The sequence below is a fragment of the Anomaloglossus baeobatrachus genome, chromosome 5 (genome assembly GCF_048569485.1).
Source record: "Anomaloglossus baeobatrachus isolate aAnoBae1 chromosome 5, aAnoBae1.hap1, whole genome shotgun sequence".
NCBI classification, from domain to species: Eukaryota; Metazoa; Chordata; class Amphibia; order Anura; family Aromobatidae; genus Anomaloglossus; species Anomaloglossus baeobatrachus.
In genome coordinates, this window is record NC_134357.1 from 502,910,638 (window position 1) to 502,938,070 (window position 27,433).

A 27,433-nucleotide genomic window follows, 5' to 3' on the forward strand; every position below is an offset into this window, starting at 1 on the left:
TAGCAGAGCCATGTGTGTATGATGTGTACGGTGCCGACCTGTGTGTGTATGGAGTGGAGAGGTGTGTATGACATGTACGGAGCAGAGCCATTTGTGACGATGTGTATGTAGCAGAGCTGTGTGTGTACGATGTGTATGTAGTGGAGCCGTGTGCGTACGACATCTGCAGAATGGTGTGTACATAATATAATGAAACATAATATAATGAATAATAATCTTATTTCTATATCGCCAACATATTCTTCAGCACTTTATTGTTTACAGGGGACATGTACAAACTATAGAAAATATTTCCCATTGATGTGTTATTTAACAACTCAATCAAGAGTAGTGATGACAGATCCCGTGGATATTTGGGTTTGCCGAACCAGCACTGACAAAAAAAAATCCGGTTTGGCAAGCAAACTTGACCCAAAACAACGAACCCCATACAAGTCAATGGGGAGCCCAAATTTGGGGCTGTAAAAAGGAACCTAAATGGGGGTACGAGCATGCCAATAGGGCTTCTGTCACCATAGCAATTATGGTTACATAGCAAGTAAATGAAGAAACTAAAAATATTAACAGTGACCCCACAGAGATGATTTTCAGTGATTCTCCACAGACCAACAATTTAACAAGGCCCTAAGGCTAGTTTCACACTTGCGTTGAACGGCATCCGTTGCATTGCGTTGTGTGACGGATGCAACGGATGCGTTGCATATAATGGCACAACGGATGCTACGGATCGTACAAAACAACAGAAAGCTTTTTTTTTTTATTTCTTCTTTACAGTTTTACCGGCAGCAGACTATTGTGAACGATCAACTGATCACCCGGCGGCCGGGCACTCAGCTGAGCGCTCTCACATGCCGGCGGCCGGGCGCTCAGCTGAGCGCTCTCACATGCCGGCGGTCGGGCGCTCAGCTGAGCGCTCTCACATGCCGGCGGCCGGGCGCTCAGCTGAGCGCTCACATGCCGGCGGCCGGGCGCTCAGCTGAGCGCTCTCACATGCCGGCGGCCGGGCGCTCAACTGATCGCCCTCACATGCCGGCGGCCGGGCGCTCTCACATGCCGGCGGCCGGGCGCTCAGCTGAGCGCTCTCACATGCCGGCGGCTGGGCGCTCAGCTGAGCGCCCTCACATGCCGGCGGCCGGGCGATCAGCTGGCGCCCTCACATGCCGGCGGCCGGGCCAGCTGAGCGCTCTCACATGCCGGCGGCCGGGCGCTCAGCTGAGCGCTCTCACATGCCGGCAGCCAGGCGATCAGCTGAGCGCTCTCACATGCCAGCGGCCAGGCGCTCAGCTGAACGTTCGGCCACTGAGAAACAATATAAAGTTTCTGTGATTTAAAAAAAAGTGCATGCGCAGTGAAAAAAAAGGTTTCCGCCGCTCAAAAAAACGTTACATGCTGCGTTCCTTCCGCCCGACGCAGCGTCAAAATAACGACGCTGCGTCATCCAGCGGATGCAACGCTGACACTTGCGTTACAGTGCGTCGTCCATACAAGTCTATGGAGAATAGCACAGTGCGTTAACGGACTGCGCTATTCTCCATAGTGACGGACTGCGCTGAACGCAAGTGTGAAAGCACCCTTACAGAGCCTGTATTCCCAGTTCACCCACAGTCAAGATTGCCAGACATCCCCGACAGAGCAACAAGTTTAACAAATTTCCCCTATGTAAGTCTGTATTCCCAGTTCACCCACACAGTCAAGACAGGCTAAGTTGCCCCACAGAGCAACTATTTTAAAAAAAGGTCCATACAGAGTCCATATACAGCTCCAGGTGAGTCTCAGAACAGCCTGCTGTTGTTTCCCCCTGGCTGTGCTGAGCTGAGGTTGGTCATGTAGGTGTTAGGCGGGCTTTGCACATTACGACATCGCAAGCCGATGCTGCGATGTCGAGTGCGATAGTGCCCGCCCCCGTCGTACGTGCGATATCTTGTGATAGCTGGCGTAGCGAACATTATCGCTACGGCAGCTTCATATGCACTCACCTGTCCTGCGACGTCGCTCTGGCCAGCGACCCGCCTCCTTCCTAAGGGGTCGGGTCGTGCGGCGTCACAGCGACGTCACATGGCAGGCGGCCAATAGCAGCGGAGGGGCGGAGATAAGCAGGATGTAAACATCCCGCCCACCTCCTTCCTTCTCATAGCAGCCGGGACGCAGGTAGGAGATGTTCCTCGTTCCTGTGGCGATGTGTGCAGCCGCAGGAACGAGGAACAACATCGTACCTGTCGCTGCACCGGCATTATGGAAATGTCGGAGACTGCACCGATGATACGATAACGACGTTTTTGCGCTCGTTCATCGTATCAAAAAGGTTTTACACACTACGACATCGCAAGTGATGCCGGATGTGCGTCACTTTCGATTTGACCCCACCGACATCGCACCTGCGATGTCGTAGTGTGCAAAGCCGGCCTTACACTGACTGCATGAGAAGGAGATGGATGAAGCGGAGTAGTAGTAGTAGGAAACATGGACAGAGAAATGTGCATCAATCCTCGGTGGTGTTAGGACAAGCGCCAAAACGGTTTCCGCCTAAGGCACAGCCCATATTACATTACACCATGCTGACTCTGTTTCCACATTTCACAATCACATCCAAGATTAGAAGGGTACCATCACAGAACAACATTTTTTTAATAAGGCCCCGAGATTCTGTTTTCCAAGTTCCCCCTACATAGCCTAATTATCAGCTTATGTTGTATACAGTATAGCTGTGGCAGTTAAAAAGCTTGTAGTTGGATTCGTGACTGATCTGGCGGTCCACTAGCTAGTCTTTCGACTATAGATGAGCGAACCTTTGGAGGTTCGGATCGCTAGCACCAAACGAACCGACCTGCCACTGGTGCAAAGTTGACCCAAGCCCAGTTCGAAAACACTGATTGGCAGTTTGAGCCTTTGCCCACATACTGCCAACCATAACCAGATCACTTCCGGGGGAGGGTGGGCAGGCAATTTCTTTTTGTGGCGTACTACATCTGATCACACTGTTGTTACCCCCAGTGTGAGCTGTTTAAACACTGCAAGTGGTTCGCACAGGGCTGAGCACTAAGTACCCAAGTACAGAGTTACTCACGCGAGTGGAGTTCGCACCTAAAGCATCCGAACTCTGTATTTTTTAAGTTGTTGATCGGCTCGAAAACCGATCCTCAGGTTCGCTTATCTCTACTTGCGACTGCCATTCCCAGCCATTTAGACTTGAAGCGGCTCACCTATACTGCTCAGTGTCTATCCTGGGAACCCAAAAGAATATATTTTGAGAAAAAAAAATGATTGTTCAAAGTCAGATATAAAACATTGTCATAGTTTATCCGCAACAAGTTTAACAAATAATGTACCCTATATAGTCTTTATTCCCAGTTCACCCACACAGCCAAGATTGACAAAGTTCCCCCACAGATTACCGAATTGTAAAAAAAGGCCCTTAAACAACTTTTTTTAACCCGGTTAACACCCACAGCTATCATTACCCATGATCCACCACACAGCACCCAGTTAAAACAGAGATGGGTCATGTAACCCCATCCAGCACAGTGCTCAAAACCCATAAGTTGACGAAAGATACCCAAGCTCCTCAGGTACCTACTCTGTGCTTTCAGCAGGGCACTGATTCTCAGAATGCCTATTTTAACAGTTCCCACATAGGAGCTAATTTTCTGCTCCAGCGGTGGCAGTCTAGTGGCTGCATTTAAAAAGCTCATAGTTTGATTAGGAAATTCTGCTGGAGGTGCGCCAGCTAGACTTGCTACTGGCAGTCCCAGACATATACATTTGAAGCGGCTTACCCACTCTGTTTTGGGGTTTTTTAGAAGCTGCTCACCCATATTGCTCAGTGTCTATCCCAGGCATCTGAAGCATTTGTTTTGAAAAAATTATTGTTTAAAGCAGGCTGCTATGTCTGAATACAACAGCTTTGAATAATGGAATAAGACTCAGTTTCAATTTTTGGGTTTGGTGGTACTGTGGCCTTGATCAAGAGGGGACTCGGCCACGATTCATTGATTGAAGTAACCATGGAAGCCTGAAAGTAGAGGGCATTTAGTAAGATGGCCCCCCAGTAATCATGACTGGGTAACAGTCAGGGCAACTTGGCAGTCACTGCTGCAAGGATTTGCTCACGTTAGCCACACTGACCAGAGGGAACAACAAGCTATCATCAGTTTGAAGTGTATTGCAGTTTAAAATTTACAGATTCCCTCCTCCAGAAAACTTATTTTTAAAAAGGCCCCTAAACAGCCTCTTTAGCAGGTTGACCCTCACAGCCAACCAAGATTGCCTGAGATCCAACACTCTTGCACAGATGGTTTTCAGCGATCCACAATACTGTGCGTACTGCAGCGCAGTTACAGGTTTGTTTCAGAATAAACCCACAATACCTGATGCGCAGTGACTTTTTCTTTTTTTTTAAAAAAAACTATAGTCACAGACCCAGCTGTAGACTAGTGACAAGTAGAATTTTGTTAAAAACTAAGGCCACAGTCCATGGCGAGAGATTTTTTTTTTCCAAAAAAATAAGGACACAGACCCTGGTAAGAAATAGTGAGAGGTAGTTTTTCCCAAAAATTAAGGCCACAGACACTGATGAGAAGTTGCGACAGTTATTTGTTAAAAAAAAGTTAAGGCCACAGACCCTGGTGAGAAGTGGTGAGAGGTAGCTTTGGCAAAGAAATTAAGGCCACAGACCTGGCTGCACACTGGTAACAAGTAGAATTGTGGAAGAGAAGGAGGGGGAGGCAGCAAAACATTTATTTATTGAGATTTTATTGTGATATACAGTGTGCCCACCCATATCCTGTCCACCGCCATTAACTTGAGAACGGCGGTAGCTATAGGCATAGAAGTAGTGTCTAAGTATAGTAAAGTAGCCATGCGCTACGCAATGAAACCACCTATAGCGCCACCTGGTGGAAAACAACGGAGTTAGCATTTTTATCTCGAAAACAGAACGAGATAGAGAAAAAAGTGAATTACAAAGTTGTAGGGCATCATCAATTCAATATAAATTGACACCTTGCATATAGAAATGCTATGGTTAGAACGTGTAAAACTCACAAGGCTGCGGACGTGAAGCGATACCTCATGGAGACCTTCCTACAAGTCATTGGATATGTGTCACGGTTCCGCATCCCCGTCCACATGGCTCTTCTCCCGAGCCTCACTTCCGGAGCTTGGATGCTTTAAAAACTGACATCTCCAGTGAACCAGTGCCGGCTATAAGCTTATCGCTGCTTTGCCTGTGATTGCTGGTCCTGTAAGTGTTATCCTGATCCGTTTGTGCCTGTGCCCCCATGCCCTGTCTGTGTTCTGTCCCCTAGTCGTTCCCCCATTCCTCTATCCCCTCTCCCACCTCCCCACTCGGTTGCTTCCTCTGGTACTGACCTCGGCCTGACCTCAACTCCGCTTCTGCTCTTTCCTCCGGTCCTCCTTCTGCCCGTACTATGTTTGACCCAGCCTGCCTGACCATTCCTCGCACGCCCCGCAGCTCTGCTCCCCAGCTGTGCTGTGAGGTAGTGTACAAGCACACACTATGTATCTGGTTCTTGTTGCTCTGTGTAGTGTCTTCTGCTGCAGAGCTCCAGCTCCCCCTGGTGGCAACTCGACAGTATAACCGGCCCCAAATAGGCATTAGTTTCCCCTTAGGAATTAAATGCCAGTTACCTTGGTAGTGGGATCCTTCTATGCATTTTGAGGGATACTGTAATGGACCCACTTAGTACTTTGTGTGAGCAACTAGCCAACCTCACTCAGTTGGTACAATATTTGGCTGCAGAGCATCGCACCCTGGTAGCTTCACATAATATGCTGCAGAGTGAGGTCTCCGCCTCCGCGAGGGCCACCTCAGGGGTATCTACGTTACAAGAAGTGGGTCATCATTGTCCCACTGATGTCCAACTCAACACTCCCGAACCCACGGTGATGCTCCCCGATAAAGTCTCTGGGGAGAAAAACCTATTCCAGATGTTTAGAGAGAGTTGCCGACTTCTTTTCACTCTTTTCACTCTGGGGTTCATTATGTCGTTACTTAGAGGGGGTCCCCAGGCCTGGGTGTTTTCCCTACCCCCCTTCGGCTCCGGAACGACATTCGGTTGACCTCTTCTTTGACTCCCTCGGGGTGATATACGATGAACCAGACTGCGTATGGGTGGCTGAGGACAGGATTATGTGTCTCACTCAGGGGAATCACACTGCTGAGCAATATTGTTCTGAGTTTCGGCAGTTGTCCACTGAAGTACGGTGGAATGATTCTGCACTCAGGTGCCAGTTCAGCAAAGGTCTTTCAGACTCACTGAAAGACGCCTTGGCCTTGGCTCTGCACCCTCCGCCCAGTACCTTGGACGAAGCAATGACGGAGGCAGTTCGCATGGACCGTAGATTACGGGAAAGAAGGGGTACCATGCGTGAGATTCCTCCTACTCTGCCTAGGACACCTCCTTTGCCGGCTACGGAGCACATGGAAGTTGGAGCCGTCAGTCCGGACGAGAAGAAAAGGAGAAGACGCCGGGATCTCAAGCTGTGTTTCTATTGTGGACACCATGGACACTGGAGGAAGGACTGCCCAGCTTGCCCCTCCGCTAAACAGTCGTCGGGAAACTTCTAAGTCTGGGTAACGGCCGAAGAGGTTGCCCAGACTATCAGGTACCTTTCCTCTCCTCCAATAAGATTCTTCTAAACGTTGCCCTCCGGGTCAAGGAGTTGGTCTGGTCTGCTACTGCCTTTGTTGATTGTGGGTCCGCTATGAACGTCATTGACTCTAGATTTGTCCAAAGATTATAGTTAGGGACAGTGAGGTTAGATGCACCTATCCAACTCCTGGCAATTGATAAGACACCGTTGTCTCAAAACTGCATTCGGTTTGCTACAGAAAGGTTTACTCTGGTGATCGGGTCTCTGCATTCTGAAATGATTTCTTGTTTTGTAATGGACAACCTCCCTGCTGACTTAGTGTTGGGGTATCCATGATTAATGTTGCATAATCCCGTTATTGATTGGGAATGTCGTACCATAATCAAATGGAGTCCTGCCTGTCATAAAAAGTGTTTAAAATCCGTATCTGTGTTCTCCGTACGTCCTGAGGGTCTTCCGGAATACCTGATGGACTACGGTGATGTATTCTCGGAAATAGAGTCCGAGGTTTTGCCACCTCATCGCCCATATGACTGTGCCATCGATTTGCTTCCCAACTCCAAATTGCCCAAGGCCTGTTTATATCACCTCTCGGGTCCAGAAAGGGCTGCGATGAAATCTTACATTGCCGATAGTATACGTAAAGGGCATATCCGTCCTTCCCCTGTAGATCTCAGGTGGGCCTATAATCTTATCCGTATCAGAGAAGGGGATGAGTGGAAATCTGCCTTTCTTACGTCAGAGGGGTTATTCGAGAATTTGGTGATGCCTTTCGGTTTATCAATGCTCCTGCGATGTTTCAAAATTTCAGCAACGATGTCTTCTCTGATTTTACTGGTCGTGTCGTGGTCATCTATCTCAATGACATTTTGATTTATTCTGGCAATAAGGAGACGCATATTACATGTGTCCGTTCTGTATTACAGAGGTTACGTGATAATCGATTATTTGCCAAGCTTGAAAAAATGTGTTTTCTCCATTCAGGAAATAGCCTTTCTTTGGTTACTCCTTTCTCATGATGGGTTTAAGATGGACCCGGGGAAAGTGCAGGCTATCATTGATTGGGTGCAACCCAGGGATATCCAGGCGTTACAACGCTTTTTGGGCTTCGCCAATTATTATTGGAGGTTTATTAAGGGTTTTTCCCAGGTTGCCAAGCCCTTGACCGACCTTACTTGGAAAGGGGCGGTTTTGCAGAACTGGTCGCAATCAGCTGTCCAGGCCTTCCTTGAATTGAAGGATCGGTTCATGTCCGCCCCGATCCTGGTACAGCCCGACCTCAAGGCGCCATTTATTGTGGAGGTGGACGCCTTGGAGGTGGGGGTCGGAGCAGTTCTCTCTCAGGGTCCTGCTACTCTGACTAATCTGCGACCTTGTGCATTCTTTTCCAAGAAATTCACTCCGGCTGAGCGGAATTATGATGTGGGTAACCGAGAATTATTGGCAGTAAAGTTGGCATTTGAAGAATGGAGGCATTTTTTGGAGGGTGCTATTCATCGTATTACCGTCATTACTGATCATAAAAATCTTGCGTATATCGAGTCGGCCAAGAGATTAACGCCTCGACAGGCGAGGTGGGCACTTTTTTTCTCGATTCCATTACTTTTCGGCCTGGGTCCAAAAACGTGCGGGTGGATGTCCTATCTTGTAGTTTGGACCTGGTGTCCCCTCCAGAGCCTTCTTCCTCCATTCTTCCGCGAGGGGTGGTGGTTGCTGCCTTGTCATCCGAGTTGGAGGCTGAGGTTCGGAAAGCCCAGTCCTTAGCACCATCTTCCGCTCCAGACACTAAATTGTTTGTCTCTTTGCACCTTCGGTTACGGGTATTACAAGAGTTCCATGATTCCATACTTAGTGGCCACCCAGGCATTACAGCCACTCGCAGGGCTGTTGCTCAACTGTTTTGGTGGCCATCTCTTCACTTGGATGTGGCTCGGTTTGTTTCTGCCTGTGCTATATGTGCCCATGCTAAGGTATGTCGTAACCGGCCGGCCGGGGAACTGGTTCCATTGCCTGTTCTTGAAAGGCCATGGACTCACTTGTCCATGGATTTCATTACGGACCTTCCTGTCTCTAATGGCATGACTGTGATCTGGGTGGTGGTGGATCGTTTTAGTAAACAGGCACATTTCGTTCCCCTCTTGGGTCTACCTAATGCAGCAACCCTTGCCAACCACTTTATCGACCAGGTGGGTCGATTACATGGGTTGCCCCTGAATATTGTGTCTGACAGGGGGGTACAATTTCTCGGTTTTGGAGGGCCTTGTGTAGGAGGTTGGGGATTGAGTTGTCCTTCTCGTCCGCTTATCATCCTGAGTCCAATGGGCAGACGGAAAGGATGAATCAGACCCTTGAACAAATCCTGCGGTGCTTGGTTTCTGCTCAGCAGGAGGATTGGTGTATGTTTTTGCCCCTTGTGGAGTTTGCATTTAATAGCAGAGTCCACCAGTCTACCAGAACATCTCCCTTCTTCTGTAATTATGGGTTTCACCCTCACTTCGGGTCCTTCTCCAGAGTGGATTCGGGGTGTCCAGGGGCCAACTCCGTCGTTCAACATCTGGGGGAGGTGTGGAAGGAGGTACGACGGTGCAACGAGACGGCTCAGCGGTCCCAGAAACACCAAGCAGACAAACGGCATTCTCCGGGGCCTTCCTTTCAAGTGGGGGACAAAGTATGGCTGTCCACTTGGAATATTAGGCTTAGGGTTTCGTCTGCTACGTTCGGTCCTATATTTGTAGGACAGTATGAGATCATCGAGGTGGTCAACCCGGTAGCCTTTCGGTTGCAACTGCCCCAGACCTTTCGTATTCCTAACGTGTTTCATACCTCCTTGCTTAAATTTGTTCCATCGGTGGTGGATTGTCAGCCTGCCTGACCATTCCTCGCACGCTTCACAGCTCTGCTCCCCAGCTGTGCTGTGAGGCAGTGTACGAGTACACACTGTGTATCTACTTCCTGGTTGTTGTTGCTCTGTGTAGTGTCTTCTGCTGCAGAGCTCCGGCTCCCCCTGGTGGCAGCTTGACAGTATAGTGGCTGCATGGAGTGGCCTCCACGCTCGCCTGACCTGACCCCATTGGACTTCTTTCTGTGAGGTCACATCAAACAACAGGTGTATAAGACTCCTCCACCAACATTGCATTACCAACGACGACGTATTACAGATGCTTGTGCAAACGTGTCACCTACCATATTGCTCAACGTGCAGCAAGATACAGTATGCTGTCCAGAGTCCAGATGTGCATTGCAGCTGACGGTGGCCACTTTGAGCATCAAAGTTAAATGAGCGCCATATGCGTGACCAGCATTCAAAGTTTTGGGGGGGTCGTGGGTTTCATATCATAGCATTTCTGTATGCAAGGTGTCAATTCGTATTGAATTGATGATGCCCTAGAATTTTTAAATTCACTTTTTTTCTCTATCTCGTTCCGTTTTCGAGATAAAAATGCTAACTCCGTTGTTTTCCACCAGGTGGCGCTATAGGTGGTTTAATTGCGTAGCGCAAGGATACTTTAGTATACCTAGACACCACTTCTATGCCTATAGCTGCCACCGTTCTCAAGTTAATGGCGGTGGACAGGATATGGGTGGACACACTGTATTTAGGGGTTACTGTATTTTTGGAGTCTCTAAAACACTAGCATGGCTAATAGAGTGTGCCAATGTCTGTTTGCAGGTGGTCTAGTTGTCTACTCAGCCAAAAGGTATGGCAAGTCTGGTGTAATCTACAACTTATTCATTTTAATGAAAGTCAGCTTGACTATGTTAGGCTACTTTCACACATCAGTTTTCTGTATTCAGGTACAGTCCTTTTTTTTTCCGTATCCAACGTTTCCGTTTTTTTCGTGCAAACCGGACCCACCGGGTCCGTTTTATTCCGGATCCGTCCCAACGGATCCGATTAAAAACGGATCCAGTGGGTCCGTTTTGCATCCGTTTTGCATCCGTTGTGTACGTTTTTTTACGGATCCGTTTTTTAAACACTAAACAAACAATTAACGCGTTCCGTATTCTGATTGGCTATTGGAAAAATACGGTATATATACAGTATTTTGAAGCATATATGACAGAATGAAGACAGAGACAAGCAGAAAGCATGGATGTTATTCTTGAAAAGATCACAAAGATCACTGCAGATTTTACATTTGAGGCAAATCGCTTGGGTATCATCGTCAGAGAAAAGGAGCGACAGCGACTGAGGCGTCAGCGACATCGACGCTTTTGGATCCATCCCCTGACTGCACAGAGACTGACACGTGGGGTGTTTTCAACCCTATACCTGGAGCTCCGTGGAAACCATGAAAAATTCACAAGCTATGTCCGGATGGCAGTGAATAATTTTGACGTCCTCCTTGGCCTTGTTGCGGACAACATACGTAAAACGGACACCTTCTGCCGTTACTCTATAACACCCGAGGAGCGTTTGCTGGTTACGCTTAGGTAAGTTTTTTTTTTTAATTGTATCCTCCTGTTAAATTGACTTTTTTTTTTTTTTTTTTTTTAAACTTTGAATTTTTATTGAGATTTTCAATTTACGTTTTTCATACATAAAATAAAACATAAAATTCAGAATTCTTATCGAACCTAGACAAACAATGACAGGACAGGTGAGGAGGGTTAGGAGGGGAGAGGAGAAATAGGAGGGAAGAGGGAAGGGTTTCAAGAGTTCATGCTCCTTCCATAGGACCCATAGGCCTCAGTCTCACAGATCCTCCTGTCCCGCAAAGTAGTCCCATGGTGCCCACACGGCCTGGAAACGGTCAACTGTGTCATGCAATAGTGCCGTGAGATGTTCCATGCGTCTAACGTCCAGTAATCTATACTTGAGGCTCTGGAGTGAGGGTGTCCCTGGCTGCCTCCAATTCTTTGCAATTAAGCATCTGGCCGCCGTAAGGATGTGGGACAAAAGCTTAGAGGCCGTTTTTCCCAATCCCCCATTCCCAAGACCCAGAACATAGATCAGGGGATCAAGATCAACCTCTATATATAGTACTTTATGGATCAACCCTCTAACCCGCTCCCAGAAGGGGACTATCCCTGGACAGGACCAGAATATGTGCAGAATGGTGCCCCTGCCTCCCCCGCATCTCCAGCAACAAGCCGGTATGGAGGGGTCTATGCCATGAAGGAAATCTGGAGTGTGGTACCAAAATAGCAAAATTTTATAGATATTTTCCTTATATAGTGTGCATATTGACGTCTTGGCGGCGTTTCCCCAGATTGCTGCCCATTCCTGAGGAAGTATCCGCCTTCCCAATAGAGACTCCCATTTCCGCATGTATGGAAAAGACCCCTCGGGCCCCTCCCGTGACTCAGAAAGCAAAATGTAAATTTCCGAAATTAGTCCCTTAGTATCAGTGCCCCTTCTGCAAATTTTCTCAAAATCTGTGGGAATCGAGGCCCCTGCCCTGCCAAACAAGGAGCCAGCCAAGTCTCTGATCTGCAGATATTGGAAAAACTCTCGATTAGAGAGAGAGAATTTATCTCTAAGGTACTCAAAGGAATGGATCTGCATTGTACTTCCATCTATAATGTCTGCAAATCTGAATAGACCTGCCTTGAGCCAGGGGTGCACCATGTCCGACTCCAGACTGCTTGGGAGCAAGGGTTGGTATATGAAGGACACCAGAGGGGAGCAGGGGGATGCCAAAGGAAATCTTCTAATGCAAAATGCCCAGAGGTCCCTAGTGAACTGCATCGGTCCAAGAAGAGGGGGGGGGGGGCGAATCACACCGGGCCGGGGGCCACAGGAGCGTGTTTAGATGTATAGGCGCCAGCCAAAGTTTTTCAATCTCAGTCCACCTGTTGTATGCCCAAAGGGACACCCAACAGGGGATCCTCCTAAGATGGGCCGCCCAATAGTATTTTAGGATGTCCGGGACAGAAAGCCCCCCCCTGTTTCTCCGAGCCATCAACACCTCCCTGGCCACCCTATGACGTTTGTTACACCAAATAAATCTAAGGATAGCCGCCTGAAGGGACTTCAGCTCCTTTATTGGTACCTTAACTGGGAGGGTTTCAAAGAAATATAATAATTTTGGGAGCAAGCTCATTTTAACCGCCGCAATGCGCCCCAACCACGAAAGAGGGAGGGGCAACCACTTGCTCAAAAGATTTCTCAGCTCTCGGAAAAGGGGGGGGAAGTTAAGGTTATAGAGGGAATCATAAGTAGATGTGAGGTTAACCCCCAGGTACTTGACCGCATCTGTCTTCCAACGAAACTTAAAATTCAAACGCAGGTAATCCAGGGCCACCGGGTCGAGATTCAAGGGCATTGCCTCCGTTTTGCTAGAGTTGATCTTATACCCCGAAAGGCTCCCGTACCTACCCAAGGTGCACATTAAAATTGGAAGGGACACATGGATGTTAGTAAGTGTAATGAGCACATCGTCGGCAAAAAGCGAGATTTTAAACGGTTTATTCCTGACCAGGACCCCCGAGATGTCTGGGTTGCTCCTGACCGAGGCCGCGAGGGGCTCTATGCATAGCACAAAAAGGAGGGGTACAGGGGGCACCCCTGCCTGGTGCCATTGGAGATGAGAAAAGGCTTAGAGATGTGGAGGGGGAGTTTGATAGAGGCCGTAGGAGCGCTATACAGGGACTTCAAGGCCCGCATAAAGCCACCCGAGATCCCAAAGACCTCCAGTGTCTTGAAGAGAAAAGGCCACGCAAGGCGGTCAAAAGCCTTCTCTGCATCTAGACTCAACACCAACGCCTGTTGCTTCGTCCGATTTGCCACATCCACCAGGTCTATGACCTTCCTGGTGTTGTCACCCCCCTGACGGCAAGGGACAAAACCCACCTGGTCTTTATACACGAGTTGGGGCAACCATCGATTAAGCCTGGCCGCCAAGAGCTTGGTGAACATCTTCAAATCGGAGTTCAAAAGGGCTATTGGTCTATAATTAGCACAGTCCAATGGGTCCCTGGGTGGCTTGGGCAGGAGGATTAAATGGGAGTGTAGCATGGATGGAGGGATAGGGTCACCCTGAAGGAAAGAGTTAAACAAGGCGGCCATGTGTGGGAGGAGCTCCGCCGCAAACACCTTGTAATAAAAATAAGTAAAGCCGTCCGGGCCCGGTGACTTCCCGCCAGGCAGGGCTTCCAGAACTTGCTCCAGTTCCTCTGTAGCAATCTCTTCATTCAAAGCCGCGGCTGCTCCGCAAGGCAGTGAAGGGAGCTCAAGGGCCGAAAAATAGTCCCCAAGTGCCCCGGCCCCGCGCGAAGCCATGCCCGGGGGAATCGGAAGGTTATAAAGCTTGCTGTAGTAATTGAAAAAAATGTCAGCTATTGAAGCGGGGTGATAGTGGATAATGCCCTTTTCGTCGCGCAGAGCCTGAGGGCATGAGGATGTAGCGCGCTCCTTAAGCTGCCTGGCGAGTAAGGTATGAGCCTTATTACTCCTTTCATAGTATCTTTGTTTGGAAAAGGTTAGCAATTTTTCTGCTCTGCCAATTCTCTCAACTTTTCCCTAAGGCTGATGACTCTCCTAAGAATAGTCAGTGATGGGGCAGCCGCCAGTCTCCCCTCCTGTAGCTTAAGATGGGCCGTTATAGAGTCCCGCTGACTTGTGGCATTCTTTTTAGCCCTGGCGCCCTCTCTAATGCATAGTCCCCTCATCACTGCCTTGTGAGCTTCCCAGAGTGTTGCCGGCGACGTGACCGTGCCCGTGTTCAACTGAAAGAATTCGACCAGTTGCTTATTTAAAAAGGCCCTAGTGTCGGGATTTTTGATCAGAGATTCATTAAGGCGCCAATGCTGAGGCCTAGGTCGAGGACCATCTTTCTTGAAGTCCATTGTGAGTGGGGAATGGTCTGACCACGTAATGGATCCCATCTCCACCCGCTCAAGACGCCCCAGCAGCTGTGAGTCAATGAAAAAATAGTCTATTCTGGTGTGCGTCTGATGCGGATGCGAGTAGAAGGAAAAGGCCTTCTCTCCCGGGTGGTCCACCCTCCAAGCGTCGTATAAAGCGCCTGATCTAATGAGCCTACGAAAGTCCCGGGACAAATTTTTCGAAGCACCCGATGGAGGGTGTCCACCCACAGAGAGTCTGTCGGCCACCTCCGAAAAGGGGATGTTAAAGTCTCCCCCCAACACCGTAGAGGCCGGTGCCAGTCCGCCTATCAGATCGAGTATTTTCTTAAGAAAGCGTATCTGCCCTTCATTAGGTGCATAAATGTTGGCCAGTATGTGCGGGGATCCCCCCAGTTGGCCCTCCAGAATCACATATCTACCCTCTGGATCGCAGTGAGAACCCGTAATTTGTAGAGGACAACTGGAGGATATTAAAATAGCAACTCCCCCCCTCTTGGAGCCCGAGTAAGCCGAGTAATGGATGGGAAAGCGGTGGGACGCAAATTTGAAAGTGTTTGATTCCACAAAATGTGTTTCTTGGATAAAGGCTATGTCTGCACCTGATGTTTTCAGTTCCTGTAGCAGCAATTTCCTCTTACGGGGTGAATTCAGACCTTTTACGTTAAGAGAGATAATGCGGGTCATATCTAAAACTTAGAAGTAAGAAAAAGCTAATGGCACACCTATACCGTCGGGGGCATGACTTCCCCTGTGAAGCCGGCCAGAGGAGACGGTCCATACGACAAAGGGCCGCAGCTCCCAGGGACTCTAGAAGGGGTGGTACCTGAAAGGACACATAAGGAAAAAACATCGGGGAGGGGGGAAGACAAGGACAAACATAGAAATGAACATGAATTAAGAACATTAACCAAAATGCATAAACCTTAGGCATAGATTCCCGGGGGGTAAACCCGGAAGGTAGAGACCTAGAGGGAGGTTCCCCAACCCGTCTGGGCTGAGAGAGCCACCCACCTCACTCCCCAGTAGCCCTCCCACGGGGGTCAGTCCAGTGGGCACGGGCCCGTGCCTAAAGGAAACAAGGGAGAAAGAAAAAAAAAACAAAAAAAAAACCTCAACCACTAACTCCAAGTAAGGGGACCGGGCTCCCGCCAACCCCCCTACCACCCACGGCATCATTGTGGCTACAGCCCCCCCCCCCCCCTTATGCAGCTCAACAGACCCAGAGGGCCGCAGATGACACAATGGACAGTCAGAGGCTTGCTGTAGAGAGAGTCACGGTATCACAAAGCATGCTCAGCCACTGGAACTCAGAGGGTATAAGAAATAGGCACCAACCAGGTTAAGGAGTGTCCTCAATGGCGAGCCGGGGAGGGGAGCGACCCGCGGCCCCTACCTCCTCTCCCCCCCAAAGCCCCACGCCCTCCACCCCTCACCTTGGACCACACGGGAGGGGGCGGACCTTCCAACCTTTGCAAGTCCCAATCTGGGATACAGACCGCTGGAATGTCCAGTGCTTCACAGAACAGAGTGGTATCTGCTGGAGTGCGAAGGGTCGCCGATTTACCCCCTCTGCGCGCTGTCAGTGCAAACGGGTAACCCCAGCGGTATGGAACCTGGTGCTCCTTCAGGCTCGTGAGGAGGGGTTTGAGGTGCCGCCTTTTCTGGAGTGTGATGTGAGAAAGATCCGGGAAAAGCTGGATTTCCTTGCCATTGAACACAGATGCCGTGCGCCTCATTCTAGCCTTAGCCATGATCAGTTCTTTGGTGGAGAAGTCGTGGATGCAACAAATGATGTCCCGGGGTTGGGTGGATAAATTCTTCGGCTGTAAAGCCCTGTGTGCCCTGTCCAGCTTGATGATGTTAGAAGGGGGAGCGTCCAACACTTCATTAAAGATGGATTGTAGTATGGAGTTTGTGTCCTCGGGCCCATCTGACTCTGGGACCCCCCTCACACGGACATTGCAACGGCGTCCTCTGTTGTCGAGATCCTCTATGTGAGACTGCATATCCTCCATAATTTTTTGTTGCGATGTTGCCAGTTTGTGTAATTCTGATACATGGGATCTGGTGATGTCATGCTCTTCCTCCAGGGATTCAATTCTGCCAGACAATTGCTGCAAATCTCTCCTCACTTCAGCTATTTCTGACCTGCAAGTTGCTTTAACCTCATGTATGAGGCATTGAAAGTCCTCTTTAGAAGGAAGTTTACTTATGAAATCATGCATGTCCTTATAGAAGGTGTCTGGCCCTTTAAGGTGAGCACCTGCAGTAATAGACACTGGAGTTTTAGTCTGGTGCTGGGGAAGCTGGGGAAGTTGATCTCCACACCGAGGCCCAGAGGGGGGAAGCAGGCTGCTCTGTTCCCTGATATTACCAGCTGTAGCTGCAGTCCCTTCTCCCGGCAGTGGGGAGGGCTGCCCCACGACCTCCACCTTATCTCCCACAGCCACTATGTGCTCCTGGGCCTGCTGCTGCTGTGCCTGAGGATCCGATGCAGTGCAGGGCTGCTGAGCCAAGGCATTCCCTGTTGGAACTGCTGCAGATATTCCTCCACTTTCCCCTGTGTCCCCGCTCACCCACTCCTCCTTCTCTTGCTGCTTAGCAGGCCGGGCCAGTGCCTCCATTTCCCCTCCATGCTCCTGGAAAGATGGCGTCCGGGCCTCCCCTGGACCCTGTTCCAGGCCCAAGAAAGTATCCAGCGCCGTGGTGTGCAGCGGGGGGGGCACCGATGCCTGCTGCGATGGTTTAATCCTCCGTGGTCCCATCCTGAGAGCCGGTGAGTAGGTTTATGCTTATGATAAGTGCTGATTTAGCTGAGGGTCAACAGGAGCTCCTCTTCCCCACGTCCACTCAGCTCAGCATCCTGGACACCTAAATTGACTTTTAACTGTAATGTGTTTGCTATTATTTTTTTTTACATATTGTCTTTCCTTTACAGATTCCTTGCAACTGGAGAGTCACTTTCGTCCCTTCACTACCAGTTTCGACTAGGAATTTCCACCATCTCGGGAATCATTAGAGACACTTGCCGAGCCTTGTGGGATTGCCTCCAGGAGGATTTCATCCCCCAGCCCACCAGGGACAGATGGCTTGCAATTGCCGAACAATACTACAACATTTGTCAGTTTCCAAATTGCCTTGGCTCAGTGGACGGCAAACATATAAGAATTGTGAAACCTGCAGCTTCGGGGTCTGAATACTACAATTATAAAAAGTATTTCTCAATTGTCCTAATGGCAATAACGGATGCGGACTACAAATTTATCTCAGTGGACATTGGCGCATATGGGAGATCAAATGACTCTCAGGTCTTTAAAATGTCCCCAATGGGGCGGCGAATCTATGGGAATACTTTTGATTTCCCTCCTGCAAGACCTCTTCCTGGCACATGTGAGCCCCCAATGCCCTTTGTTTTTGTGGCCGACGAAGCATTTCAACTCTCCCAACATCTATTAAAGCCATATGCAAGCCGTGGATTGACGCAAACACAAAAAATATATAATTACCGATTATCCAGAGCCAGAAGAATGGTGGAATGCTCCTTTGGGATACTAACCAGCAAATGGCGAGTGTTAACAGCGATTAATTTAAACATTGAAACTGTTGATGAAATAGTGAAAGCATGTGTGGTACTACACAATTTTGTTTTAACAAAGGAACCTTTGTCCTTGGATGACCAGAGTTTGGAATCAACCTCTTTGACTGACTACACCAGTCCTGGATTTAGGAGTAGTGTTGCCTGTTCAACAATCCGTGACAAATATGCTGACTATTTTGTGTCCCCAGAAGGTAGAGTAGATTGGCAAGATCAAATGGTATAAGATTTATCTTTAGTTTTATAAGAAATAAAAATAGTTAAAAATAAATAAAAAAATATCTTGTTAACCTTGGTAATTTTAATCTTTGAATAACTTTAAAAATTTGTAATTTTTACACCGTCAAATTATAACATGTTATGTTTTTGTATTACCTTATTAACTGAACTTGCAAAATAATATTCCCCCCCAAAAAAAACAAGAACAAATAAATACATTTCAACTAAAATGTTTTATTTTTTATTACATACATAAATAAATTATAAATTAGTATATCTTGGGCTTGGGGTGGAGATAGTACTGGAGGGGCTGTCAGATGGGAACACATGCACAGTGGGAGTATGGAGGGTGGAAAGTGGTGTTGGTGGTGGGGAAGTAACAGAAGGTGAAGGTGTGGAGAAACCAAGAGGGAAAACAGGAGATGGGATGGGATGTGTTAAGGATTGTGGGGTTGAGTGGAGGGATTGGGAGACAAGAGGTGGCGGGTGAATTAGAGGCTTGTGTTGGGGTCATGATGGGTGTGGAAGGCAAGAGGTGGTAGTGGGTAGGAAGTGTAGGGGCAGATGTGGTTGGGAGCTGGTACTGGGCAGCAGGCTGGTACTGGGCAGCAGGCTGGTACTGGGCAGCAGGGGGAGTAGGGACAATGGCTGGAGGGGGGGCAGGTGCTGGACGAGGGGTGGGTGGAGGTGGTTGGGAGGAAACCTGCGCCAGAGCCTGCTGTGTGGCTTGCATTACATGCATCTGCTGGTCAGGAGATAGCTTTTCCATGCGCTCGAGTACGGCTTGAAAAAAACAATGATTGGGTGATTTACTTGCATCTAAATGCAGCCTGTCCAGACGCGTGCACAATTCGTGTGTATTTTTATCCATAGAGGCCTTCATGAAGCTAAAACCAGAACTAGATTGTTCTGCTAATAATTTAATGGCGTTCTGGAAGGCTGCATTTAGATGCAAGAACTCGGGCGCATAGCTCCTTTCCTGACCCCTATGACGCTGACGCCCAGAACCCAAAGGTGTTCTACTGAGGGCAGCAGTGTCAGAGGGGTGGGGTAGGGGAAAAGCTATCTCGTCACCAGCAGCTTCAGGTAATGAAGTCTCACCGGAAGCTCCAGCGCAGGTGGATGGGACAGATGTAGATGAAAGGGAAGGTTCAGATGGGTGGGGTCTGTGCCTGTGTTCCCCAGTGGCGGACTGTTCAGGGATCGCTCCTGTCGGGTTCGATGCAGGCTCCCGAGTGCTGCAGACGGTGCTGTTAAAAAGAGGAAAAAAAAAAAAAAAATAATAATTAATTTAATTGCTATACATTGGCACTGACTAAAAAAAAAGGCAAAAAAGATCAGACATAAACTATTATACTTTGTACATATTGTGGGGAATATTTACCTTCTGCACACCATAGTTGTCCGGAGGAACGACAACGCTCTAAAGTAACGGTATTTCGATCTGCGTCCTCTGGATCAACTCGGGGCCTGCATCTCTTGATTCAACTCCTTTTTGAAACGATCCCTGATAGACCGCCACCGCTTCTGAAGTTTGTCACCTGAAAGTGGAAAGCACAAAGTGGTTAGTATACAACACATTACATCCTGCAGCATAACCTACTGAACTGTGAATACTTACGCGCTTTCTTCTGGGCCCGAGAATTGAGCTCCTCCCAACCTTCTATCGCTGCGTGGCATACCTCGTCCCAGAGTCGACGCGTTACGATAGTATCAGCGTGGCGGCGGTCAGCCATGTTCCACAGCGGCTCCCTCTCTCTAACTTCATCGATGAGGAGGTCGATGTTGATACATCCGGCCTCCTCACCGTCAGAATCGGGAGCACGCTGTGATGCCTGTTCAAAGAAAGAAAAAAGAAAAAAAAAAAAAAATTAGACAGCAATTCGCACAGACATGAAACAAAAAAAAAAAAAAAAAAAAAAAAAAAAAAAAAAATTTTCTTACACTATGACCACCGCCACCTCGACGACGACCCTGGGACGGTCTTGGAGGAGCTCTATCGTGAGCCCTAGAAGTCGAAGCCTTTAGTGAAGAAAAAAAAAAACCATTATTTACTTATGTGTTTGGTGTGCTGTGGTAAACAATTCCTGTATGAAACTTACACTATGACCGCCCGCTCCGTGTATTTCTCCACCCCTTTCGTCCACTTCTGGCAGCACCTCCTGTGATGTTTCTGCAACCTGTGTAAATTTAGTTTTTTTAAACCTTTTTTTTTTTCTTTTAAAAAAAAAAAAAACACAAAAAAAAAAAAATACCTCAGTTTGTGAACAGGAGGGAGGGCTACCAGAAGACTACATCTTTTTTACAGGCCTCGCTTCCACAGCAACTGGCTGGACCAGAAGATTCTCTGACCGCAACACTGCACCTGTAAAAAAAAAAATAAAAAATGTCTAAGTACATGTACGCAGCTCAGAACAGTGATCTGTGGACAGTACTGTGGACATTACCTCAGGAACACTGTACTCCCCCAAACGCACACAGGGACAGGACAGAACGCGATGAAACAGCAACTGGCTGGACCACAACAAGATTCGCTGACCGCAACACTGCACCTGTAAAAAAAAAAAAAAAAAAAAAAGCTAAGTACATGTACGCAGCTCAGAAAAGTGATCTGTGGACATTACCTCTTCCCTGGAGCACTGGACTGGAGGACAGCAGAACTTGAAGGCAGGAACGAACAGCAGGAAGTGTGTAGAATGTGCAGAAGACTTTTATATGTTTTGTGATGAAAAAAAAAAAAAAAAAAAAATTTGCGCATGCTCTGTTTACCAAACCGGATGCGGTGACCGCATCCGGTTTAAACCGCATCACGCCGGATCCGGCATGCATAGACAATCATTGTATACAATGCCGCATTGTGCCGGATCCGGCAGAATGCGTTTTTTTTAAGGGGCAAAAAAACGTTACATGGAACGTTCTATCCGGCCGCCGCATTTAATTATTTTGCCGCATCCGGAAAAAACCGGATGCACCGCAAAGCCATCAGGTACAATCCGGTTACAATGCAAGTCTATGGGGATAAATCGGATGCGATACCGGATCCGGTTTACCCTTTTTTTTCCGGATTGTAACTGATGTGTGAAAGTAGCCTTAGCAGAGGACAAACGGATGCACCTGTTTGTGATTATCTCCCTGCTGTGCTGAGCACACAGACAGACAGTACACTTGCGGCAGGGAAGGCCAGCACCTCCAAGGCATGTTGTGCAACCTCAGGCCATGTATTCAATTTTGCCACCCATTAAAGGAGTTGTCCAACATAAACTCAAACATTTTTGTTAAGCTAATCTGTGCTGTATTGTCATATAAAAACACCCCTACATTGTTGTTTTTTGTTTTCTAACTTTTGTTCCTCTTGAATTTACTCTTTATTCTCTGCAGCTCCTTGTTTACATTCAGCTCTAGCAAACATGACCACTTCCTGTGCAAAACCTCAGTCAGAGCTGGCACTGCCCGGCCTCAGTGTCCAGCCTCGCCCCCTGCCCGCCCCCTGCACACACATTCCCTGTCAGTATTCAGCCTCAGCACTGACCTGTTATCACTACAGCATTGCAAATAACAGCCCCATATCAGGTTCTGCACCCCACACCACATCGGGCTCTGCACCGCACACCACATCGGGCTCTGCAGCAAACACCACATTGGGCTCTGCACCAAACACCACATTGGGCTCTGCACCAAACACCACATTGGGCTCTGCACCAAACACCACATCGGGCTCTGCACCACACACCACATCGGGCTCTGCACCGCACACGCACACATATGGCTCTGCACACCACACACACATATGGCTCTGCACACCACACACATATGGCTCTGCACCACACACATATGGCTCTGCACACCACACACATATGGCTCTGCACCACACACATATGGCTCTGCACCACACACACGCACATATGGTTCTGCACCACACACACGCACATCGGACTCTGCACCGCACACGCACATCGGGCTCTGCACACCACATGCACACATATGGCTCTGCACCGCACACGCACATCGGGCTCTGCACTGCACACGCACATATATGGCTCTGCACACCACACGCACACATATGGCTCTGCACTGCACACACGCACATATGGCTCTGCATCGCACACGCACATATGGCTCTGCACTGCACACACGCACATCGGACTCTGCACCGCACACACGCACATCGGACTCTGCACCGCACACACGCACATCGGACTCTGCACACCACATGCACACATGCACATCGGGCTCTGCACACCACATGCACACATATGGCTCTGCACCGCACACGCACATATGGCTCTGCACACCACACACACACATATGGCTCTGCACCGCACACACACACATATGGTTCTGCACCGCACACACACATTGGGCTCTGTACCGCACACGCACATCGGGCTCTGCACCGCACACGCACATCGGGCTCTGCACTGTTACGAGGGGGACCCGGGGAAGCGTGCCAAGATGGGAAATGGACCGCTTCCGCCGGTCAAGGTCCACTGTGCGGTGTAAGGGACCGCCGCTATGGTGGGTGAAGAGTGAGCGGGTTGCTGCTAGCGATCGTCTGGAATGTCACAGACGATCTATGTACACCGATCTGCCCTAACCCGTGAGGGTTGTATGGCACAGATCTCACGGCTCGGTGTACCTGTTGCACGGGGAAGCACAGAGGTGCCCACGCACGTGTGCCAGTGGAAGTCACGAGAATATGGCACGAGGGTAGCACAGAGGTGCCCACGCACGTGTGCTTTCAATAACCAGGTGAGTCCAATGGAGACTTGAGGAGCTCACCTGGGACAGGAACACGGCCTGTTGACGGGGGTACTGCCGGAGCATCAAGGCAGGAACACGGCCTGCAAACGAGGTACTGCCGGAGCAGCAAGGGCCAAGCCCACAAGAGACAGTAATGCCTGAGCAGTGGCGTGGCAGCACGCTGCCAGACATCCAAACATAGGACGGTCGCGCGCCGCCATGATGGCAGGGGGAGCTTTTAAGGAGGTGCAGCTCCACCCGAGGGCGGGCGTGAGGCGGAGATGACGGACTTGACCCAATCAGGGTCCACGACGTCCCAGCCTGGCCAGTCAGGATTCACCACGTCACCAGCCTTGTCATCAAGCCGTGTGACGTCAGTGAGCGAATCAGGACCCACCACGCATTGCACATGCTCACCCTCCTGCCTCTGGGAAATAGAGGCGGGATCCTCGGTCTCACAATGTGGACAGATAACGGGAATCTCACTGCTTCCCTGAGCAGTAAACCTCTGCACATTGCGCAGCCTCGCAGACCTTCGGGGCTGCTGAGCAGGAGAGTCTGCGGCAGGCCAGGAATGGGAGACCGCTTCACTCCTTGTAACAGGCGAACCACTAGGTGTCACCCTTCTGCTGCCTCTCTGAGAAGGTATCTCCTGCACACTGCGCAGTCTGGCAGACCTTCGGCGCTGCTGAGCAGGAGTGCTCGTGGCAGGCAAGGAATGGGAGACTGCCTCAGTCCTTGCCTCAGGAGAGCCACGAGATGTAACATTACCCCCCCGTCTAGGCCCCCCCCCTGTCCGTGCTCGAAGGCCGCTATCAAACCCGGAGCGCGGATATGATCCTCCAACTCCCAGGATCTATGCTCCGGACCACGGCCGGCCCACTCCACGAGGTAGTACCTCTTGCCCTGTATGACTTTTGTCTCCACAAGTTTTGCCACCTCAGGGTCGTCGGACGGGGAGTTGGTTTGAGCCGGCAGGGACCCCGAGAATTTATTAAGTCATACGGGTTTCAGGAGGGACACGTGAAAGGTGTTGGCTATAGCCCAGCGTGGAGGGAGCTGAAGTCGATATGCCACTGGGTTTACCTGCTGTAGTACTTTAAACGGACCCAGATACCTAGGGGCGAATTTGGCTGCCTGTACCCGTAGGTTAACATTCTTAGAGGACAGCCATACTAGGTCACCAGGGGCGAAGGATGGTGCAGGGCGGCGGCGAACATCAGCCATTGTCACCATCCGGTCTTTAGCCCTTTTAAGAGCCTCTTGGGTGTCATCCCAGATCTCCCGGGCCTTGGTCGCCCAATCCTCCACTCTAGTATCGGGTGACGTAATGGGCATCGGAACCGGGATTCTGGGATGTTGTCCGTTATTGAGTAGGAACGGAGTCTGGCCAGAGGATTCATGGACCGAATTGTTAATGGCAAATTCGGCCCAAGGAAGGAGGTTAGCCCAGTTGTCGTGGTGCGCGGATATAAAATGGCGGAGGTAAGTTACCAAAGTCTGATTAGTCCTCTCCACTAGTCCATTGGTCTCGGGATGGTATGCGGAGGAGATGTTCAGCTCTATCTGCAGGAGCTTACAGACCTCTCTCCAGAAGCGAGACGCGAACTGGGGACCCCGGTCGCTCACCACCTTGTCAGGCATGCCATGCAACCTAAATACATGCCGAATGAACAAGGTGGCGAGAGCACGTGACGTCGGGAGTCGTGGGAGAGGCACCAAGTGGACCATTTTAGAGAAGTGGTCCGTGATGACCCATACGACCCTGTGCCCTGCTGACTTGGGCAGATCTCCCAGGAAGTCCATACCCACCACTTCCCAGGGACGATCCGGCACTGGCAGTGGGTGAAGAAGACCTGCCGGTCTCTGCCGGGACGGCTTATTCTGAGCACACGACATACAGGCTCGCACATATTCCTGTATGTCCTGGGGTAGTCTCGGCCACCAATAATGCCTGGTCACCAGGTCTCTGGTCCTTTTGACCCCGAAGTGACCCCCGACCTTGGAGGCATGGGCCCACGATAGCACCTCGTTCCGTAGTTCAGGGGGAACGAGGGTTTTGCCAGGTGGCACCTGGTCCAAAGAAGTGGGAGTGACCATCATCAAGCTGTCCGGGGGTAGTATAAGACGAGGCTCCTCCTCGTCCTCCTCCAACACAACCATACAACGTGACAAGGCATCGGCCCGTACGTTCTTCTCACCGGCCAGGTGGCGGATAATAAAGCGGAACCGGGAGAAGAATAAAAACCAACGGGCCTGCCTTGGGTTCAGGCGTTGTGCTGTCTGGAGGTATGTGAGGTTTTTGTGGTCAGAAAAAACCTCAAATGGATGCTTCGCACCCTCCAGGAGATGCCGCCATTCCTGGAATGCTAGTTTCATCGCCAGTAACTCCCTATCCCCTATGGAGTAGTTCCTCTCGGCCGGAGAAAAGGTCTTGGAGAAAAAGAAACACGGATGTTTCCTTCCTCGTTCGTTTTTCTGGTACAGGACTGCACCTGCACCGACCGAAGAGGCGTCTACCTCCAGTAGGAAGGGTTTGGAGATGTCTGGACGATGAAGGATGGGAGCTCTGGAGAAGTGAGTTTTGAGAGTGTGAAATGCCTCTACCGTTTCCCGTGTCCATGCTTTGGGATTAGCGCCCTTGCGGGTAAGGGCAATGATGGGTGCTGCCACCGTCGAGAAGTTGGGAATGAACTGGCGATAATAATTGATAAACCCCAAGAATCGCTGGATCGCCTTCAGCGAGCGGGGCTCAGGCCAGTTCATCACTGTCTCCAACTTCCCCGGATCCATTGCTAACCCCTGACTGGACACTATGTACCCCAGGAACGGCAAGGATTCCTGTTCAAAAACGCACTTTTCCAGCTTAGCATATAACGAATGGGTGCGGAGCCTCTTAAGTACTCGGATGACATCCCTCCGATGGGTGGTAAGATCGGGTGAGAAGATAAGAATGTCATCCAGGTATGCAACCACGGAAAGATACAAATCCCGGAAAATGTCATTCACAAAGTCTTGAAATACAGCGGGGGCATTGCAGAGTCCGAAGGGCATTACTAGATACTCGTAGTGACCGTCCCTGGTGTTAAAGGCGGTCTTCCACTCATCGCCCTTTCGGACTCGCACTAGATTATACGCCCCGCGTAGATCCAGCTTTGTGAAGACCTTTGCCCCGCGGAATCGATCAAATAGCTCAGTAATGAGGGGCAAAGGGTATTTGTTCTTGATTGTGATTGCATTTAATCCCCTGTAATCGATACAGGGGCGCAGATCCCCTTCCTTCTTCTGCACAAAAAAGAACCCTGCACCAGCCGGTGAAATAGACTTGCGAATGAACCCCTTCGCCAGGCTGTCCTGAATATATTTGGACATAGCCTCCGTCTCTGGAGCAGAGAGTGGATACACTCTGCCCCTAGGGGGCTCGGAGCCTGGCTTCAGGTCTATTCGGCAATCATATGGCCGGTGGGGAGGAAGAGTATCTGCGGCCCTTTTGGAAAAGACATCCCTGTAGGCCTCATAAGGTGTCGGTAAACCCGGCCCCTCAGTATTCCCTGAGGACCCAACCGACCTAATGGTAGCGGGTGGTTCGGTAGTCACGAGGTGCTCTCTACAGGATCCTGCCCAGGATGAGATCTCCCCTGTTGCCCAGTTGAGTATAGGAGCATGCTGTCTCAACCAGGGAAGGCCCAGTAGGATCTCATCCGTCCCCCCTGGAAGCACCAGGAAGGACACCTGCTCATGGTGTCCCGGTGGTACATCCATCCTGAGAGGGATGGTGATCTGGGTGATAGGATCGAGTAGTATGGACCCGTCGACTACCCGGACCCTGAGTGGCTTGGGCAACAGAACCAGGGGAACTGAGTATCGGGTTGCCAGGGAGGTCGAGATGAAATTGCCTTCAGCGCCTGAGTCCAAGCAAGCCAGGGCAGAGAAGAGAATAGTGCCGAACTGCAACTGGGCGCTGATAGTCAACCTAGAGGGAGAAGTAGCGTCTAGAGTCCCCCCTCTGATAGAAACTAGACGCTGTCTTTTCCCGACGGTTTGGGACATAGGGTAGCTATGTGTCCCCTCTGCCCACAGGAAAAGCAGATGACACAAGACCGAGAACCTGGGGCAGAGGAGACCACCTTGGACACCTCCATTGACTCCACGGAGTCGCCTACAGGACTGGCTGGGGGACCTGTCTGATGGAAGACGGGAGTCAGACGCTTTTTAGGCCGAGAAGACGTGGGTGCTGAAGAGACCTCGAGCCTTCGCTCCGCCTGGCGGATGTCTATGCGAGAGGCAACCTGAATCAAGGACTCTAAAGTGGCAGGCACCTCACGTGTGGCCAGTGCGTCTTTGACAAACCCTGCCAGGCCCTCCCAAAACACAGGGACAAGGACCTTATCCGGCCAGTCCAGCTCTGCGGCCAGTGTCCTAAAGTGTACAGCAAAGTCCCCGACTGAAGCAGAC

At 49.9% G+C, this 27,433-nt stretch overlaps 1 protein-coding gene and 1 pseudogene across 1 annotated transcript; both read right to left on the reverse strand.

Annotated features, from left to right (window-relative positions):
- LOC142311952 (uncharacterized) overlaps nt 1-27,433 on the reverse strand; it is a 195,615-nt pseudogene that overhangs the window by 130,746 nt on the left and 37,436 nt on the right.
- Nucleotides 18,521-19,712, reverse strand: LOC142311945 (uncharacterized). The gene is made up of 2 exons (XM_075350815.1): nt 19,623-19,712; nt 18,521-19,488 (listed from the first exon to the last, which is right to left on the reverse strand). The coding sequence occupies exons 1-2, from the start codon at nt 19,634-19,636 to the stop codon at nt 18,552-18,554; spliced, it is 951 nt and encodes a 316-aa protein (XP_075206930.1). The 5' UTR covers nt 19,637-19,712; the 3' UTR covers nt 18,521-18,551.